Source organism: Pleurodeles waltl, chromosome 3_1 (assembly GCF_031143425.1).
Source record: "Pleurodeles waltl isolate 20211129_DDA chromosome 3_1, aPleWal1.hap1.20221129, whole genome shotgun sequence".
Lineage (NCBI taxonomy): Eukaryota > Metazoa > Chordata > Amphibia > Caudata > Salamandridae > Pleurodeles > Pleurodeles waltl.
In genome coordinates, this window is record NC_090440.1 from 1,904,665,795 (window position 1) to 1,904,681,662 (window position 15,868).

At 45.4% G+C, this 15,868-nt stretch overlaps 1 protein-coding gene across 1 annotated transcript in view; it reads left to right on the plus strand.

Moving 5' to 3' along the window:
- The window catches only part of FLACC1 (flagellum associated containing coiled-coil domains 1), a 245,081-nt gene that overhangs the window by 45,997 nt on the left and 183,216 nt on the right, over positions 1 to 15,868 (plus strand). Inside the window, exon 2 of the mRNA XM_069226071.1 lies at positions 11,937 to 12,071. Within this exon, the coding sequence (XP_069082172.1) occupies positions 11,937 to 12,071 (135 nt within the window). The remainder of the gene's footprint in view (positions 1 to 11,936; positions 12,072 to 15,868) is intronic.

Sequence of the window (15,868 nt, forward strand, 5' to 3'; positions counted from 1 at the left end):
CCCTAAATATGTCTCCCAGGTGACCCATCAGGGAAGGCGTCTGAGTTAGATATAATAATATGTCATCCATGTAAAGCAAAATCCGATCCTCCTCATCACTATTTGTTGGCCATCCTCTTATCAGTGGATCTGTCCTTATCCAGTTAGCTAGCCCCTCGATCGTCAATGCAAATAACATCGGCAACAGAGGGCACCCCTGTCTAGTCCCTCTGTGAAGGTCAAATTCCTGCGATGTGTATCCGTTACCCTCACCCTCGCTCTGGGTCTTCTGTATGTCAACTCTATTCACCTCCTAAATCTGGGGCCGAATCGCATCCTGGCCATCATGCCAAACATATATTTCCATTCTACCTAGTCAAATGCTTTATTGGCATCTAAAGAAAGGATTGCCCTTCCCTTGGGCGAACAAGCTTTTAGAGCTAAATTATTATGGAGCCTTCGGAGATTCAGAGCTGTAGAGCGTCTGGGAATAAGCCCTGTTTGGTCCGGGTGGACCAGGGTTGCCATCACCCCGCTCAGTCTGACTGCCAGCGTCTTCGCCAGTATTTTGGCGTCGACATTTAACAATGAGATTGGGCGGTAAGAGTCTCCTCGATCTCTGGGTTTGTTTGGTTTAGGTACTAGGATGATCGTTGCTGTTCTCATGTCTGGTGGAAGTTCCCCGATTTCGACAGCGTGATGCAGCGACGCATGCAGGTGCAGCATCTGCCCCTTCCCGAGCCTTTGGAAGAACTCCATGGGAAGTCCGTTAGGCCCCTGCGACTTCCCTTTCTGTAGGTGACCCAACACTGCCAGCATTTCTTCCTCAGTGATCTCCTCCTCAAGAGCTGCTGTTTGTTGCGGGGAGAGACATGTTATGGGGCAATCGCTAAGGAAGCTATCTATTTCTGTCTCTGGGATTGTTATCCGGGATTTATAAAACTCCTTCATTTGGGTTGCCAATTCTTCCATTATTTCCTTAGAGTCCCTTATTAATTGCCCTTCGGCTGTCCATAGTTCCCTAGTATGAGAATCACTTTGTTCCTTCCTTCTCAACTATGCCCACAATTTACCTGCTTTATTACCAGCCTCACTGAGCCATTTGCTTTGTAGTAGGTAGTGTTGTCGTACCTCATCCTGAGTTACTACATTGTATTCCTCTCTCGTCTGATTCATCTGGTTTTTAATGTCTGGTTTTGGTTGTGTTGCGTGTTTCTGTTCCAAAACTGTGAGTTCAGTTTCTAGTAGTGCTAATTGTTTCTCTCTATGCTGTCTATCCGCTACTTTTCCCCCTATTATCTCCCCTCTGACGGTGGCTTTGTAGGCCTCCCATAGGACTATCTGACTTTGTACCGATCCCGTATTCTTGGCGAAGTAACGTTGAGTGACTTGCTCTAGGCCCTCGGCCACCTTAGTGTTTAGTAATCGCCAAGTTTGCATGCACCATTCTTTTCCTGGCGGTCAGGGACCCATAGATACCACCATCTGCAGCGGTGCATGGTTGCTAATTCCCCTAGCTTGATATTCTATCATTTGAATTCTCGGCAGAATGTCCGCCTTGGTCAGAAAGTAGTCCAGTCGAGAGTGCATATCATGGACGGCTGAATAGTAAGAGTACCCTTTTTTTTGCCCATGGAGAAACCTCCACACATCACATAAGCCCATCGCCTGTGTAAAGCCCTCCAGTTTCCCCCTATTTGGACATCCTGACCTTGATGTGCTAGCCCTGTCCAACTCCTTATTCATCACCATGTTGAAATCACCTCCCAGTAGGATTGATGCTGATGGTGACGTTGTGAGTATTGTACCAATTGTCTGGAGCATCCCTCCTTGTAGACCCGGGGGTAGATATTTATTAACTAACAGTATAGGCATATGTCTATATGTCCCCAGTACTGCTATATAACAGCCGTGAGGATCTGCCCATGTACGTGTGGTGTGGAATGGATGGTCCTTTCTAATAAATATCAGGGCCCCCCTGGATCCAGACATGAACTGTGTGTCCCAGTAGCCTATATTTACCTCTTTCCATAGCCTTGTTCTGTGTATCCACCAGATGCGTTTCTTTCATAAATATTATATCTGATTTGTACCTAATTATGGCTTTATGTATGAAGCTCCGTTTATGTTTGTTTCCTAATCCATTTACGTTCCAGGTGAGGATGGATAATCTCTCAGTTCCCATGGTAATAGTATTATCGAGATTAGTCGATTGTGGATCTTTAGGGGAATGCTTCTGTGTATTTTCCCCATATCCTTTGTACCAACTTCAAACTCGTTGTCCCTCGTCTGTATGAAACAATCTGTAAACCTACCCCCCCAACTACCCCCACCCTACCTTACTGTGTAGAGCTAACCACCCCCCCAATTCACGGTATGTGTGTACCCGAACCCCTAATTGGAGATCCTTGTTCCCCATTGTGCATCGTTCCGAGGTGTGGATTTTTGCCATTGTCATAGTTCTTCTGCCATTGTTCTTGATCCGCCCCCCCCAACACCAAGGGGTGTACGAGGAGAAGGCAGGATTAGACACAGGAGCCCCCAAGTTCTCCCCCATGCCCTTCCCGACTCCCCCCACAGTCTTTTTCGCTGGGCTGTGACTCTAGGATATGTTGTTTGTTATCAGTTGTTGCTAAAGTATCTGTTAGCTCAGCATATCCACTGTCATTGGGGTCACCTGGGGCGGAGGCTCCATCTCAGATTCCGTTCCTGACCCCGAATGCTCTTTTCCAGATCCACCAGTGTCCTTCTCTGATTCCCTCGTGCTGTCACTTTTTTGTATCTCAGTTATTCCCCTCAGGTCTTTGACAGCCTTTTCCTGCGCAGCTTTTATTTGTCCCTGTGACGGCGCAGTGGTCGGTCCCCACCGGAGTCCTGCCCCTCTGCCTTTTTTTTTCCTTGTCGACTAAGTTTTAACATCCGCTTGTCCATGTCCGTTGGCTTGGGAAGGCCCTGCATCTCTATCCCTTCCCAGGCTTCTAGAGGCGTTCCCAGGAAGTGTGTTCTTTTATCGTATTCGATCCAAAGTTTCGCCTGGTATAACAATGCGTATTTTATGTCATTATGTCGGAGGATTTTTTGGCTGTGGCAAATGCTGCTTGTTGTTTCTGTACTTGATTTGTGTGGTCTGGGTATATTTGTATCTCTTTTCCCTTGATTTTCCAGGGGCCCCTTTTGTGTGTCTCTTGGAGGATCACATCTCTGTCTCTGAAGTTCATCAATTGCACTATTATTGGTCTTGGGTATGCCCCCGGTAGTGGAGGGACCGCCGGGATCCTATGAGCCCGCTCCACCGAAAAGAATTTAGTGGGTGTACACCGTAGCACCACTTCACTCAGCCAAGTTTCTATGTAGAGTTCTATTGATGGGCTCTCTACCTGCTCTGGGACTCCCACCAGGCGTATATTGTGACACTGAGACCGGCATTCTGCGTCTTCCACTTTACTGGCTAGAGTTCTCACTTCATTTTCCATAAGTGTGAGTTTTTGCGTGAGTGTTTTCACCTGTGGGGTCGTCTCCTGCATTATCACTTCTGTTGCCTTTACCTGGTCCTTCAGTTTATTGTGATAGTCTTACAGAAGACCTACCTCCCCTGCTAGCGTTGCGATTTGACTCTCTAGAGCTGTCTTTGAGTCCTGTATGGCTGCCAGGATCACTTCGGTTTGTTGCGTCAGTGCTTCTGTTCCCCTGGTCTTCTCACTCATCACGTCTCTCGGGGAGGGCCCAGCCGGTGCCTCCTTCTCACGTTTTTTGTTTTCCCAACATCACCTGTAGTTGAAGGGGTATGTATCCACCCTGCAGTTCCCAGCTATCACGATTGTACAGCTGTTGCGGCGTTATTACTTGTTTATTCTGTTGCCACCGCAACACAGGGCGCCTATGGCGGTGACCGTCACTATTCCTGGCCGTTCGTTTGCTGGTCTGTTAGTGGGGCATCTCAGTTCTTCTTGAGTTGTTGAGATCACTGTGGTCATCTATGCCCCTCCATTAGTCTTGCTCTCCTCCACCCTCCAGTAGTGGGATAGTACTGTGTCTTGCCGTATCGCTCCTCTGTACATTGTGTCTATGTGCCTCCTTGCCTTTTCCCCTGTTTGTTCTATGAGTCTAGTATCCTTGTCTTGTCCTGCTCCTGGCTTAAGTTGCGCTCTGTATTGCGTTTATGTACCCATTCGGGAACTCTCCGCCTCCTACCTTCCCAGGTAAGCCATTCGTTCTCTGGGTTTTGCAGGCTCCCTTACCCAGATAGTCCCATCTCCTCCCGCCATCTCTGGGTCTAGGTGCTCTCTCACCCTCTCATTGTGTTTCTGGGTGTGCCTGACTTCAACCTCTCATGCCACAGGACTCGCTCCTTTCCCAATTCCAGATGCCCAGGATCGTTGCCTTGGTTGATTCATTTAACTGGACCCCAGAGAGGGGAGAGGGGGCCCTCCAAATGTTTCTGCCGCTTAGTGCTCTCTTTCCCCTGGGCCCGCTCCGAGCCTTGGTGGGAAGAGAGGAGAGAAAATGGTGGCCGCCCTGTTCCCTTGCTTCTGGACTCACTGCTCCGTCCCCAGGCCTTCCACGTGCCCTTGGCTTCCTCCGGGACTTCCGATCCACCGCACCTGCGAAAAGCCCTCCGCAGGTCCCCGCCGCCATGCCTCCCCTCCGGGCCTCAAGCGGCTGCGGCTTTGTGTGCAACGCCCAGGCCGAGGCCCGAAGTCTCCCCAGGCACGGCTCCCTGCAGCGCCTCCTGGTGCGCTTCTCCTTCTGTGGCGAGATCGTCGCCTCTGGTTTTCACCAAGTTCCCCCGATCCTCGGGGAGGCCTGGATCTCTGTAGTGGTGTCGGGACAGCACCCAATGCAGGATAATTCCCCCTCAGAACGGGGACGGTGATCGGAGCTCCGGACTATGCGTCCGACTCCATTGCTGACTTGGCCACACCCCGGAAATTGGAAATTTGATGCTGACTCCTTTACTTCCCAGTACACTTAAAGATCCCAGCGAAGACTGACCACTGTTTCCATGCGCGCTCTTGCACCTGTCTATGTCTACTCCAGTTTGTTTCACCCTTGGTTCTACTTACTGGGAAAAGGAATTATATTCTACTTAGACTGTGGTGTTTCCCTCCAAGGGCTACATTTCTGTTTAGCAATTTTAATATGTAACTCGGATGAAGCTGTGGTATGGGGTAACATTCTCGCAGAGTAACCCATTTGGAGAAAAAATATTGATGTGAACCTAATGGTGGTATACAGACCTTATCAGGTAGAAACCTCTGCCTACAAACTAAGGGCTGGATTAGGAGTTCCGTGGACGGGAAGACCCATTCTCCGGACTTCAAACAGGAAGATTGACGCTATGCTGGCTACCTTCCTGCTGGACCCATTACGACTTTCCCGCAGGGCTGATGGGCGGAAACCAAGGTGGTGGCAGCAGCACCCTCGCAATGCTTACATGGTGCAGACAGTGAGATTTGCGAGGGTGCTGGGCAGGGAGGCCACTGTACTGCCCGTGCCAAATGCATGGACAGTGCAGGGGCCTCCCTGTGGCCCCCTGCAGCTGTTCTCTGCCAGCCTTTTCATGGCAGTGGTACCGCCATGAAAAGGCTGGCGGAGAATCAGGTCGTAACCAGCAGGGCATCGCCGCATGAAGGGCCACCCTGTCTGATTCTGACATCCGTCACCACCAGCCTGTTGGGATCATCGATCCCAGTGGAGATGGAGGTACCCTGGCGGTCTGACCACCAAGGACGTAATGTGGCGGTCAGACCACCACAGCAGTGACAGTCCTGATCGCCACTACGAGGCTGGCAGTCTCAAGACCTCCAGCCTCCTAATGAGTCCCTAAATTCTGTACTATGGACTAGTATCCTGTATTTTACATCCTATTATCTGGACAAGGAGTCACTGCCAATGTTCTTCTTCAAGTAATGTTTTTCATAATTGGTAAAGTCTCTGTTGATGTAAATTCTGTAATGCTGCGAATGATGTAATGTGTGATTTGACTACCAAAGAATGGTGGAGTATTGGTTGTTGCACTCTTCGTTATTGATTAACATCTTTAATGCATGTGGACATAGCACTGGCACTTTTTCCTCCCTGTAGAGGCGGGTTTATAGCTCAAACTGATCCTCTCAAATGTCTTTATCTCATGAACGAAGGTTTCTACACGTTTTCCCCTACAGTACCTGTAGAGGACATCTTTTTTCAATTAAGTCAAAGGATACAATTTAAATCACATTTTCCCAAATGTAACTGTGGAGAGAAACTCATGAAATATTTAAAATAAAACCAGCCTTTGAAGTTTTTAAATAAGAAAGTTATGAAGTTTTCCCACTTATTCATGATTCAACATGTGTATATTTTTATACACCATCTCAGGTATGCTCATGAGTTTTCATTCTTTTCAGCCTGGAGCTACACCGTCCTCCTAAGTTTGTATGTCATTAATTACCACACTCCTTTTTTAGCGATTCACCAGTGCACATCAGTCCTTTCTTACCATTTGCAATCTTTTTTAGCATCTTTATTTATGTTTCTTATTGACCTCCTTACTCTTAGTCCATCTTTTGAAATCACTGGATCCTGTTTTGAGAATTTCTTCACTTTCTCACCTAACAGAGTCACATCAGTGTGTGTGTTTTTTCGCTTTCTGACTGGGCTGTTTTCTATTTTTTTTATAATCTAATTTTCTATAGGTTGTCTTGTCCTGATGACCTGCGTATTTACTACTACATAGTTCGAAACACTGACTAAACCTGATCTGGATTGCTACTTCAGCTACTGATCAGAGTACCTATCACTGACATATCTCCCGATGGACAATAGTGCTCAGATTTCATGTTAATCACTATATGTCAGGTTTCATCTCAGACGTTTTTATTAAATGCAGTATAACAGTTAGTACAACAGTACATATTTGCTATTCGTCTTGTCACTATAGAAATATGACGTAAGTTAGTACAAACTTTAAGATGACCGGTATTCAAGATTGTGTATGACAAGTAATTGTAGTGAACATAACCATCATATTGGCTAAATACAGGACATTATGTAGGTACAAACCATGAAATTCAGCATTTATTTTACATGTCAATTAGTGCTGTAGAATTTATATTTATGTGCCATAAGATTGGCATCCTAGATAAAGAGCTATAATAATAAACAACAAGCATTTGCGATGCAAGGGGTCTCACATTTGCTCAAGGTAGAGCTATTAGTGTTGTAAATTCCTAACAGGACTTTTCTTGCCATACGAACTGAAAATAAAAAGTAAAACAGTTGACTTAATGACCGATTCAAAGCACCGCCGTGAGCGCAAAGGGAGAGACAAAAGGAAAAAGACGTTCGCTCGCAGTCAGAGTTATCGGCAAAAGTGCAATTATCCATGTAACAGAGTCGATGGCCAAGGCGGTAACAAAACCGCCCCAAGGAGGGACAAACGTAAAGCAGTTACCATCGAAAACAAAGGATTTCTGTAAGGCAAGCCCATGAACGAGCGATAGTAATGGGTATGCCGTGGGTGTGGTTAAAAGCCCAGATACATGCCAACACGTCGGAAAAGCAGCGCTTGAGCACTGCTATGCTCGACCTAAAAAGAATCAGCTATAGAGTTAAGGAGTAGGTGAGAAAGAGAGGGTGGATAATCTCTAAGTCATCTTAACCACATTGTTCAATCACTACTTTTTCACTTTACTTGATGACCTTCTCTCCTTATTCAGCGATTTAAAAAAATATATATATATATTTTTTATTTATTTAGTTTTATATGCCTTTATTTACGCCAAATGCAGAATACATCAGAAGACAAGGAACTGAGGTGGTGATATAACAATATCACTGTCGGGTGAACATTAGAAACAATAGTAAAATATACGTAGTGCAATCAGGACCACAGAGTATTCTGCAAATGATTAATGGATTGCACTGGCATGCAACTATGTGTTATCTGCACATAGTCTTATATGAGCATTAGGGAGGGAGCATGTCGTAGTCGCACATACAGGGGGTCATTCTGACCCCGGCGGTCTTAGACCGCCGGGGCCAGGGTCGGCGGGAGCACCGCCGACAGGCCGGCGGTGCCCCGCAGGGCATTCCGACCGCGGCGGTAAAGCCGCGGTCGGACCGGCAACACTGGCGGTCTCCCGCCAGTGTACCGCCGCCCTTTTGAATCCTCCAAGGCGGCGCAGCTAGCTGCGCCGCCGAGGGGATTCCGACCCCCCCTACCGCCATCCAGTTCTCGGCGGTCCGCCCGCTGGGAACCGGATGGCGGTAGGGGGGGTCGCGGGGCCCCTGGGGGCCCCTGCAGTGCCCATGCCACTGGCATGGGCACTGCAGGGGCCCCCGTAAGAGGGCCCCTACAAGTATTTCACTGTCTGCTTGGCAGACAGTGAAATACGCGACGGGTGCAACAGCACCCGTCGCACCTTCCCACTCCGCCGGCTCGATTACGAGCCGGCATCCTCGTGGGAAGGGAGTTTTTCCCTGGGCTGGCGGGCGGTCTTTTGGCGACCGCCCGCCAGCCCAGGGAAAAACTTAGAATACCCTATTTCGGAGGGGGGAACTCTGGCGGGCGGCCTCCGCTGCCCGTCAGGGTCAGAATGACCCCCACAGTCATTTATTTACTTAGTAGCATTGTCAAAATCAGTATTCTAATAATTTAAGGCACATTTTTCCAGGTAGATTCGCAATGCGGTCCTAATGTTTCTGGGCCTAGATCTAATAGGCAACTAATTGGCAACTATTGCACTATATTAAATCCTTCATCCAGTTAGGAAGAGGGCCTCTTCTTAATCGCATAGCAATGTGACGTTTGGCCAACAGCAATACCAGGACAGTGTATTTACGTATTGATAGAGGTATGTTTTTAACATTCCCAAGTAAGGCCATAAGGGGATCAGATTCCATGTTAATATCTATCATTTTGTCAAGTTCCAGCAGTACAAAGCTTCAGACTATCTGTATACTGGAACAGTTCTATGATGCATGCATAAAATTAGTCACTGCCTCCTGACATTTTAGACATCCTCTCTCAGACCAAATCTGTGCAGTTTTACTGGGGTGTAACAAAATCTTTGTACAAATTATATCAGTCTATGCAGAACATTCAAAGAGACATTTTTGATAGCTGAGCAGCAGAACGGCCATTGCACATCTGAGGCATCATGCTTAGTAGCAGTCTGCCATCTCAGACGAGATCCTGTCAGATAAATTGGAAAAGACCTCCAAGTCAAAGCATTTAGGCAAGTAATTATATGTCTAGCGCGGACACTGTAGTAGATACTTCAGTAATGGAAAGGATATTGGTTCATTGGGGAACTCCTCAAGCAACAAGAAGAGGGCACCACGGATCCTATAGCGGAGAAAGGTGTCTAACGCTATTAGAAATCAGGTTTTGATTATAAACGTGTTCAAGAGACTTAAGTTTTGGAGCATACGTCGCTCATCTTTATAGTCGCCAGTCTTTCAAGTTGAGTGCATATAATGCTTTTCAGGCGTGTCTGAAGGCAGGTGCACCATTCTAGTCTCATATCTGGGGAATATAGGAAAGAACCACACGAGTGCGTTCAATAAGGGAGGATCAAGGTAGAACATCCGATCCTAGACTGCTTGCCCGCCCTAGCTAACTTGATCATCAATTGCTGCAAACTGCAGAAGAATCCACAGGTTAGGGCAATTGAAATATTTAGAAATAAGTATAATAGCTGATGCAAGATCACCATTTTCATGATGACAGTTCTACCTGCTAAGGACAGCTGGAGTTTGATCAATTGATCTATATTGGCAGATAGCTTATTTAAAGCATTATCTAATTACTGCTAATACCAACCATGGTATCTGTGTGTACCCTGGTACCCAGATACCGAACCGAATCAGATGTCTATATGAAGGGCAATGCTAGTGGACATTTCTGAATGGTTTCTGTCAATGGGAAGAGAAGAGACTTATCCCAGTTTATTTTCAGACCTGACAGGTCACCTTATTCAATGATTGAGTCGTTTTTGCCTGGATGTCAGCTGTTCAGTTGTCATAACATATCAATACATGTTTTTGTGTTAATTTGTTTGTCCATTCTGTGTTTGCATGCATTGTTTGCACACACGTAACTGTTCATCGGATTCAAGTAGCAAGCAATATTGGTTTCTGTGTTAGAATGCAAATAAGAGAAAGATAACAAACAGCTCAGTTGAGTTTATTTTTCCAATTTAGAACAGTCCCTCATGTATTCTAACTTTTGGGAAGGAGGAATGATCTATTGGCAGCTGATAGCATGAAGTGAGAGAGTAACATTCCTCTGCGTGGAGCCAGCCCAGAACCCACCCTATGGATATTTTAAAGAAAAGCTGCTCTGTCATGATACACTTAAGAAGGGAACTTCACCTCCCACAGATAAGCCATTACGGCGAAAGATTTAGAAAAGCAATGTCTAATATTTGGTGTATTTTGTCATTCATGACATACTACTTTGGTGGGGTCATTAGAGTATGTGGAAAGCTGAAAAATAGCTGGTGAGGTGTGTGGAAAGTGGTTTTTGGTGTGTTTAATACTATTTTGCATTCACAGAAACGTACTGCATTCCTTGCCTATTAGTACCATAACACAAGGTAAACGCTGGTGCTAATTTCAAAGGAATAAATGTGGAAAAACATATTTAAAAATGTATTTCTAAATTTGTGGTAATGTCATGATTGCGGACTACTGTGACAGTATTATCGAAGAGTGTTATAGCAGAAAAAAAATCCGACATTCTGTAAGTGACTCTATTCGTGGTGTGGTGCTCATGTTTGTAAAATGGTAATTCAGCACAGCTCCACTGTACATAAAAATTCAAATGTATTCCATCGGAGTCCTGAAAGTACTTCCAGTGATCTCGAGAGTTAACTAAACCGAGGCATTGGTAACTGCGGACAGGGAGGTGGCAACAGAAATAACAGGCATCAAAACTGGGATCCTGAGTTGAGGTTATTGATATTGTGAATGGAAACACAAGCTACATGGCGGTTGCATGTTGGGCCCATGGGCACTCATTTTTGGGGCCTGGCACTTATTTTTCCTCCTCAGACTTTGACCCAAAGCAAGTGAGAGAAAGCAAGTGAGAGGAAAAACAGAAAAGGGGAAAGAAGGAGGAAACGATAGACAGAAAACAGTGACAAGGTAACTGGTGATAAAAGAGGCATGAGGTGGAATAAAGACTACTTACTGCTGTGGAGTTAGCATGCCGACATTCAGTTGCGCCAGCTGCAGGCTTCTGTGCAAAACTTTGGGCCTTGACATCTATTCTTTTGCAAAATAAGCATTGACTGACATATTATGGTATCTCTGAAGATGATGATTAGTGACAGGGAAAGGAGTAGGGGCTGGAAATGCTATATAGCAACACATTCCTCCTGACTGCCTTCCACCCATCTGTGCTTCTGCCGGAGAAGAACAAACACTGTCATTATCTAATTATCTAGAAGACATATTGCATCATATTGGCATGTGTATTACTTAAAGGGATACATTGTAACACCATAGCTTGACTTGATAAAGACCCCTGGCACAGCAGTTTGATAAATGATCACAGCTGGAACACCAGCACTCTTTCTATGGAAGCTTACAGCTTTGGCCAAATCAAAAGTGGTACTTGGGTGAACCAACATTTCGGTTGAACCACAGCAGTTCCTGTCTGTGGTACTCCAGAAAGTTGTGTCAAGCCAGATCTAATGACTGAGTGCTGACACTTAGTCTCACAGTCCTTAGAAACACATATTTTTGTAAAAGACCACCAGATGTTTAATTACACTAATTCACTGTTTTAAACGCTAAATGTACAACATTTCATGTAAAAAACATAACAAACCTCTCTGAAGGGCCATTAGATAAAATGAAGTGTCATGGGATTCGTTATCTTCTGGACTGTTATGTATTTACATCGGAAAATCATTAAATTATTGACAGGAATTGTTTTCTATTTCCTCCATATAAAAACCATATAGATGCCCGGAGCTGAAAAGTAGCAGCCTCAAGTCAGGCCGTTGTTCAGCTCTTCCCTTCTCAGGGGCTCCACCATGCAGCTGCTGGCGAGCTGGCAGGCATGTGCCACCAAAATCCTGCCCACCTCTAAGAGCAAGGTAAGGAATGTGAGTGATGGCGAATTTGAATCTTACCACTTATATGTTGCCAATCCCTTGAGAGCGTTTGTGAAAGTAGCTGAGTTCAAGAAATATTGGTTGTTAAGTATGGAAGTTGTTGGAGATTTACATTCTGTAAATCACATCATTCCACAAAGAGGTTTTGGGGCCCAAAATGAATAAATATTTATGAACATCCTGATCAGTGCTTGGATTTTGATCGCGCAACACCTTTGGCTCACAAATGGGCATAAATTCAAGGAGATAACATTAGGTGCTATGTATGCCATTAGCTGCCTTAAATAGGCTTGCTTTTCCTCAATTCTAGAAATTAGCGGCTTTATGTACGACTCATTATGCACCGGCCTACTCTGAAGGTTCTCCCGCGGGGTGGGGTCATGTTAGTTGGGTAGAAGGAGAGCCATAAAGATGTTATTCAAGATTTAAAAACGTGTTTCTGATTTATTGCCTTGAAATTGACTGAGCTAGAGCGCTTGTACCGTTGTGTATTGTAGGGAAACTCTCGCGCTGTATATTGAACTCTTGGGTAAACAATGGTTCAGTACAGACAGAGGACTGAAAACAAAGAAGCACAATAAAAGAAGAAGCACAGGATTCGGTCTTGTAAGACTGTGACAGGCCTGGTGAAAGCACCACCACAACGAGAGGTGGGCTACATAAAGGCAGGAGACTGTATACTTGGATTCGGTGTCATAGAAGGGCCCCCTGCTATCGATTCTGCACTTCTGTGTTATTGAGGCTGACCCGACATGGACCCTGTCTTCCTATGCTTACTCAGCACTGTTGACCTCTTTTTCTGCTACAGACTCTGTGAGCCTACCCAAACCAAGAGAAAATCGCAATTAGCAAATCATTCTAAACAGTCTTTTTTCACTATCAAGCATATAAATTATGGTCCAAGGACACATTTTTTTTTAACATAATATTACATTTTCATTTTCCACAACAGAGAGCAGGGTACACGCGACCAGAAATGATATAGAGTATTACCATCACTAGTCAATCTAATACACTTTCCAACCAAATGAAAGAGAAGTTGAACAGGCATCTGACTATTCCCATAGTAGATAGTTTATGTAACCGTGTAAACCCACTAAAACCGCTATCAGGAAGGTGTCTCTGTTGTTTCCATCTGGACCACAGCCACTGATATTAAGCAGGGCAATTTCTAGCTTTGTACCCCTACCCCCTCCACTCCCATGCCTCCCCGCCACCCACATAGGATTGGATGGACAACATTTTGCTACTTCCTGGCAATGTCATGTTTGGCAATCTCCTAGCCAGCCCAACCAGTAAGCGTGCACTATGGCCGTCTTTCCAACCATCTGTAATCCCCAACGGGATCTAATAGGAAGGTGTGACCCAAAATGCCGTCCATTAAATTATGTACTCTTGCCCAGTATTTTGAAATGATTGGGCAACCCCAGATGGCATGCAGGAAAGTGTCCTCTGTGTTAGGCACTGCCAGCAGGTCTATGAGCAGGGTCTGCTTGCCCACCATAGACTGAAGGGGTGAATGTATACTCTGTGGAGGAATTTGAACTCTATGAGTCCAAGTCATCATTCTTGGGGCCATTTTCACTTTGACTCATTCATCATCCTGGACTTCAAGTTCACTGACCCACTTTTCTCTAAGGATCAAGAATGGGTAAGGAGAATTGATGGTTATTGATCTAGAAAGTTGGGATATACCCTTCCTTCAGATTTGATCCATTGTTATTTTTGCCTCCAGGGAGTGGAATTCAGGCATCAAACGCATTTCAGCTGTAGGACAGTTCAAGCTGCAGGTACCTGAAAACTGGCCCCTGTGGAGAAAAAAGTCTGCCATTAGTTGTTCAAATGATTTCATATGGTCATTCGCCAGACGTCTCTATTCTTGGATGCTCCTATGAGGTCCCAGGCCTGAAAGCCTTGCAGTCTTGACAATTGTTTTAAGTATTGTAACATGCCACAAGAGTCTCTGCAGCCACCCTACCCTGCCAGCCTATGTGTTTGGTTACAACTTTCCAACACTCAAGTGTAGTGATTGAGGGAGGGGGACATGGGGAACCAGAGCACCATACAAAAGGGTACAAGTCAAACTGTTCCAGAATGAGTAGCTCCTGGTACACTGCCCTTTTCCCCCTCTCACAAAAGATCCAGTCATTCAGGGAAATTAATTGAGATGCCTAATAGTAAAATTGAAGGTTAGGAATCCTAGTCCACCAATATAAATGGCCTGTGTGCATTTAGGGAATGACACATGGGATCCCACCCACCCACAAGAAATGCATTAGGAAATAGTGTAGTGTCTGGAACAATTGTTGATGAAGCGAGTATGGGTAGCCATTTTGAAAAGAGCTCTTCATAGCACTATGGTCAGTGGAAGCTTGACCTAGGCGCCAAGGTGCCGGCGAACCATTTTCAGCAATGGGGCCATGTTAAGGCTCCAACCCAAATCTGGGTTGGACTTGATCATAATGCCAGAGTATTTGAGGTGGATTGGGGACTTTTTTATTTTGATATGTAGCATTGTGTGAATGGTCACTAACAAAGTGGCATGTAGGTTGATGTTCCTCAATTTACCCCAAGAACTGATGCATCACCATACACCTGTAACATATGGAAGATACTTGGGATAGAGCTATTGGGGTGCTGTGAGACTAGGAGGAAGTTGCCTTTTGTCTACTTATAAGAAGGCTGTGTCTTCAGGGTCTCTGGGCCACCGGAATTTCCAGAGACCGGCCTCTCGCCTAATCCACCCTGCAAAGGGCTCCACCACTAAGACAAAGAAGAGTGGTGAGAGAGGGCACCCCTGGCGTGTGCCACAGCATATCTGAAATGGGATCGAAGGAACATCATTTACATGGACCTGGGCCCAAGGGTGAGTAGAGAGTATTCCTGGGCCTTAGGAAGTTCAGGCCAAACCCCGTCCTCTGAAGCACCTTAAACATGAAGCGCCAGTGTACGGTGTCAAAGGCCTTCTGGAAATCGGCCGAGAGAAAAGCCGCATCTCCCTACAATTTATGGGTCTGCGTTAGTACCAGTTGAAGCTTACACAGACAATGCCTGGCACTTCTGCTTGGAATGAAGCTGCTTTGATAACTGTTAATTAAGGTGCAAAGTTTCGATACCAACCTGCTTTTTAAGACTTTCTCTAGTAGTTTGGTTTCTATTATTAATATGCAATATTGGTCTGTACGAAGCACAATGGTATGAAGGTGCCCCTGCCATTGGGAATAACGGTGATGGTGGCACCTCGTAAGTTGTATGGTGACTTCCCTCTGTTACATGACACCAGTATGGCAAAATCTGCGCTCACATTCATTCAACTCTCAATCCACATCCACATGCTTAGCTTGGTAAGCTAGGTGGAAAAGGGGTATCGCCCTCTGATCCGTGGGCGGGCAAACCAAAAGTACAAGCAGCGATGTCCCCCTGTCTGGGGGAACGTCCCCCTAATGCACTCTTCAAAGGGATAATAAACCTTTCATCAGTATAACAATTAGCCACCCGTGTTCATTCAACAATTCTGTGTATTGATCATGATTCTTTTTTTGTTAGTATATTCATCTCAAGTCATTCCGACTGAAGATCGAGTGAAATAAAAAAATAAAAAAGAAATCCAAAGGAAACAATCTTGAATCTTAACAAAACAGTTCATAATGCAACCCAATGCATTTCGGGTAAAAGCTCTTCATCAGGGGAAACGTTTCCTGCAAATATGAAGATGAAAAAAAGGGTTTGAGAAAGCGAGACCATGCTAAAATAGCAGCCTAAGACCTATACAGTCCAAA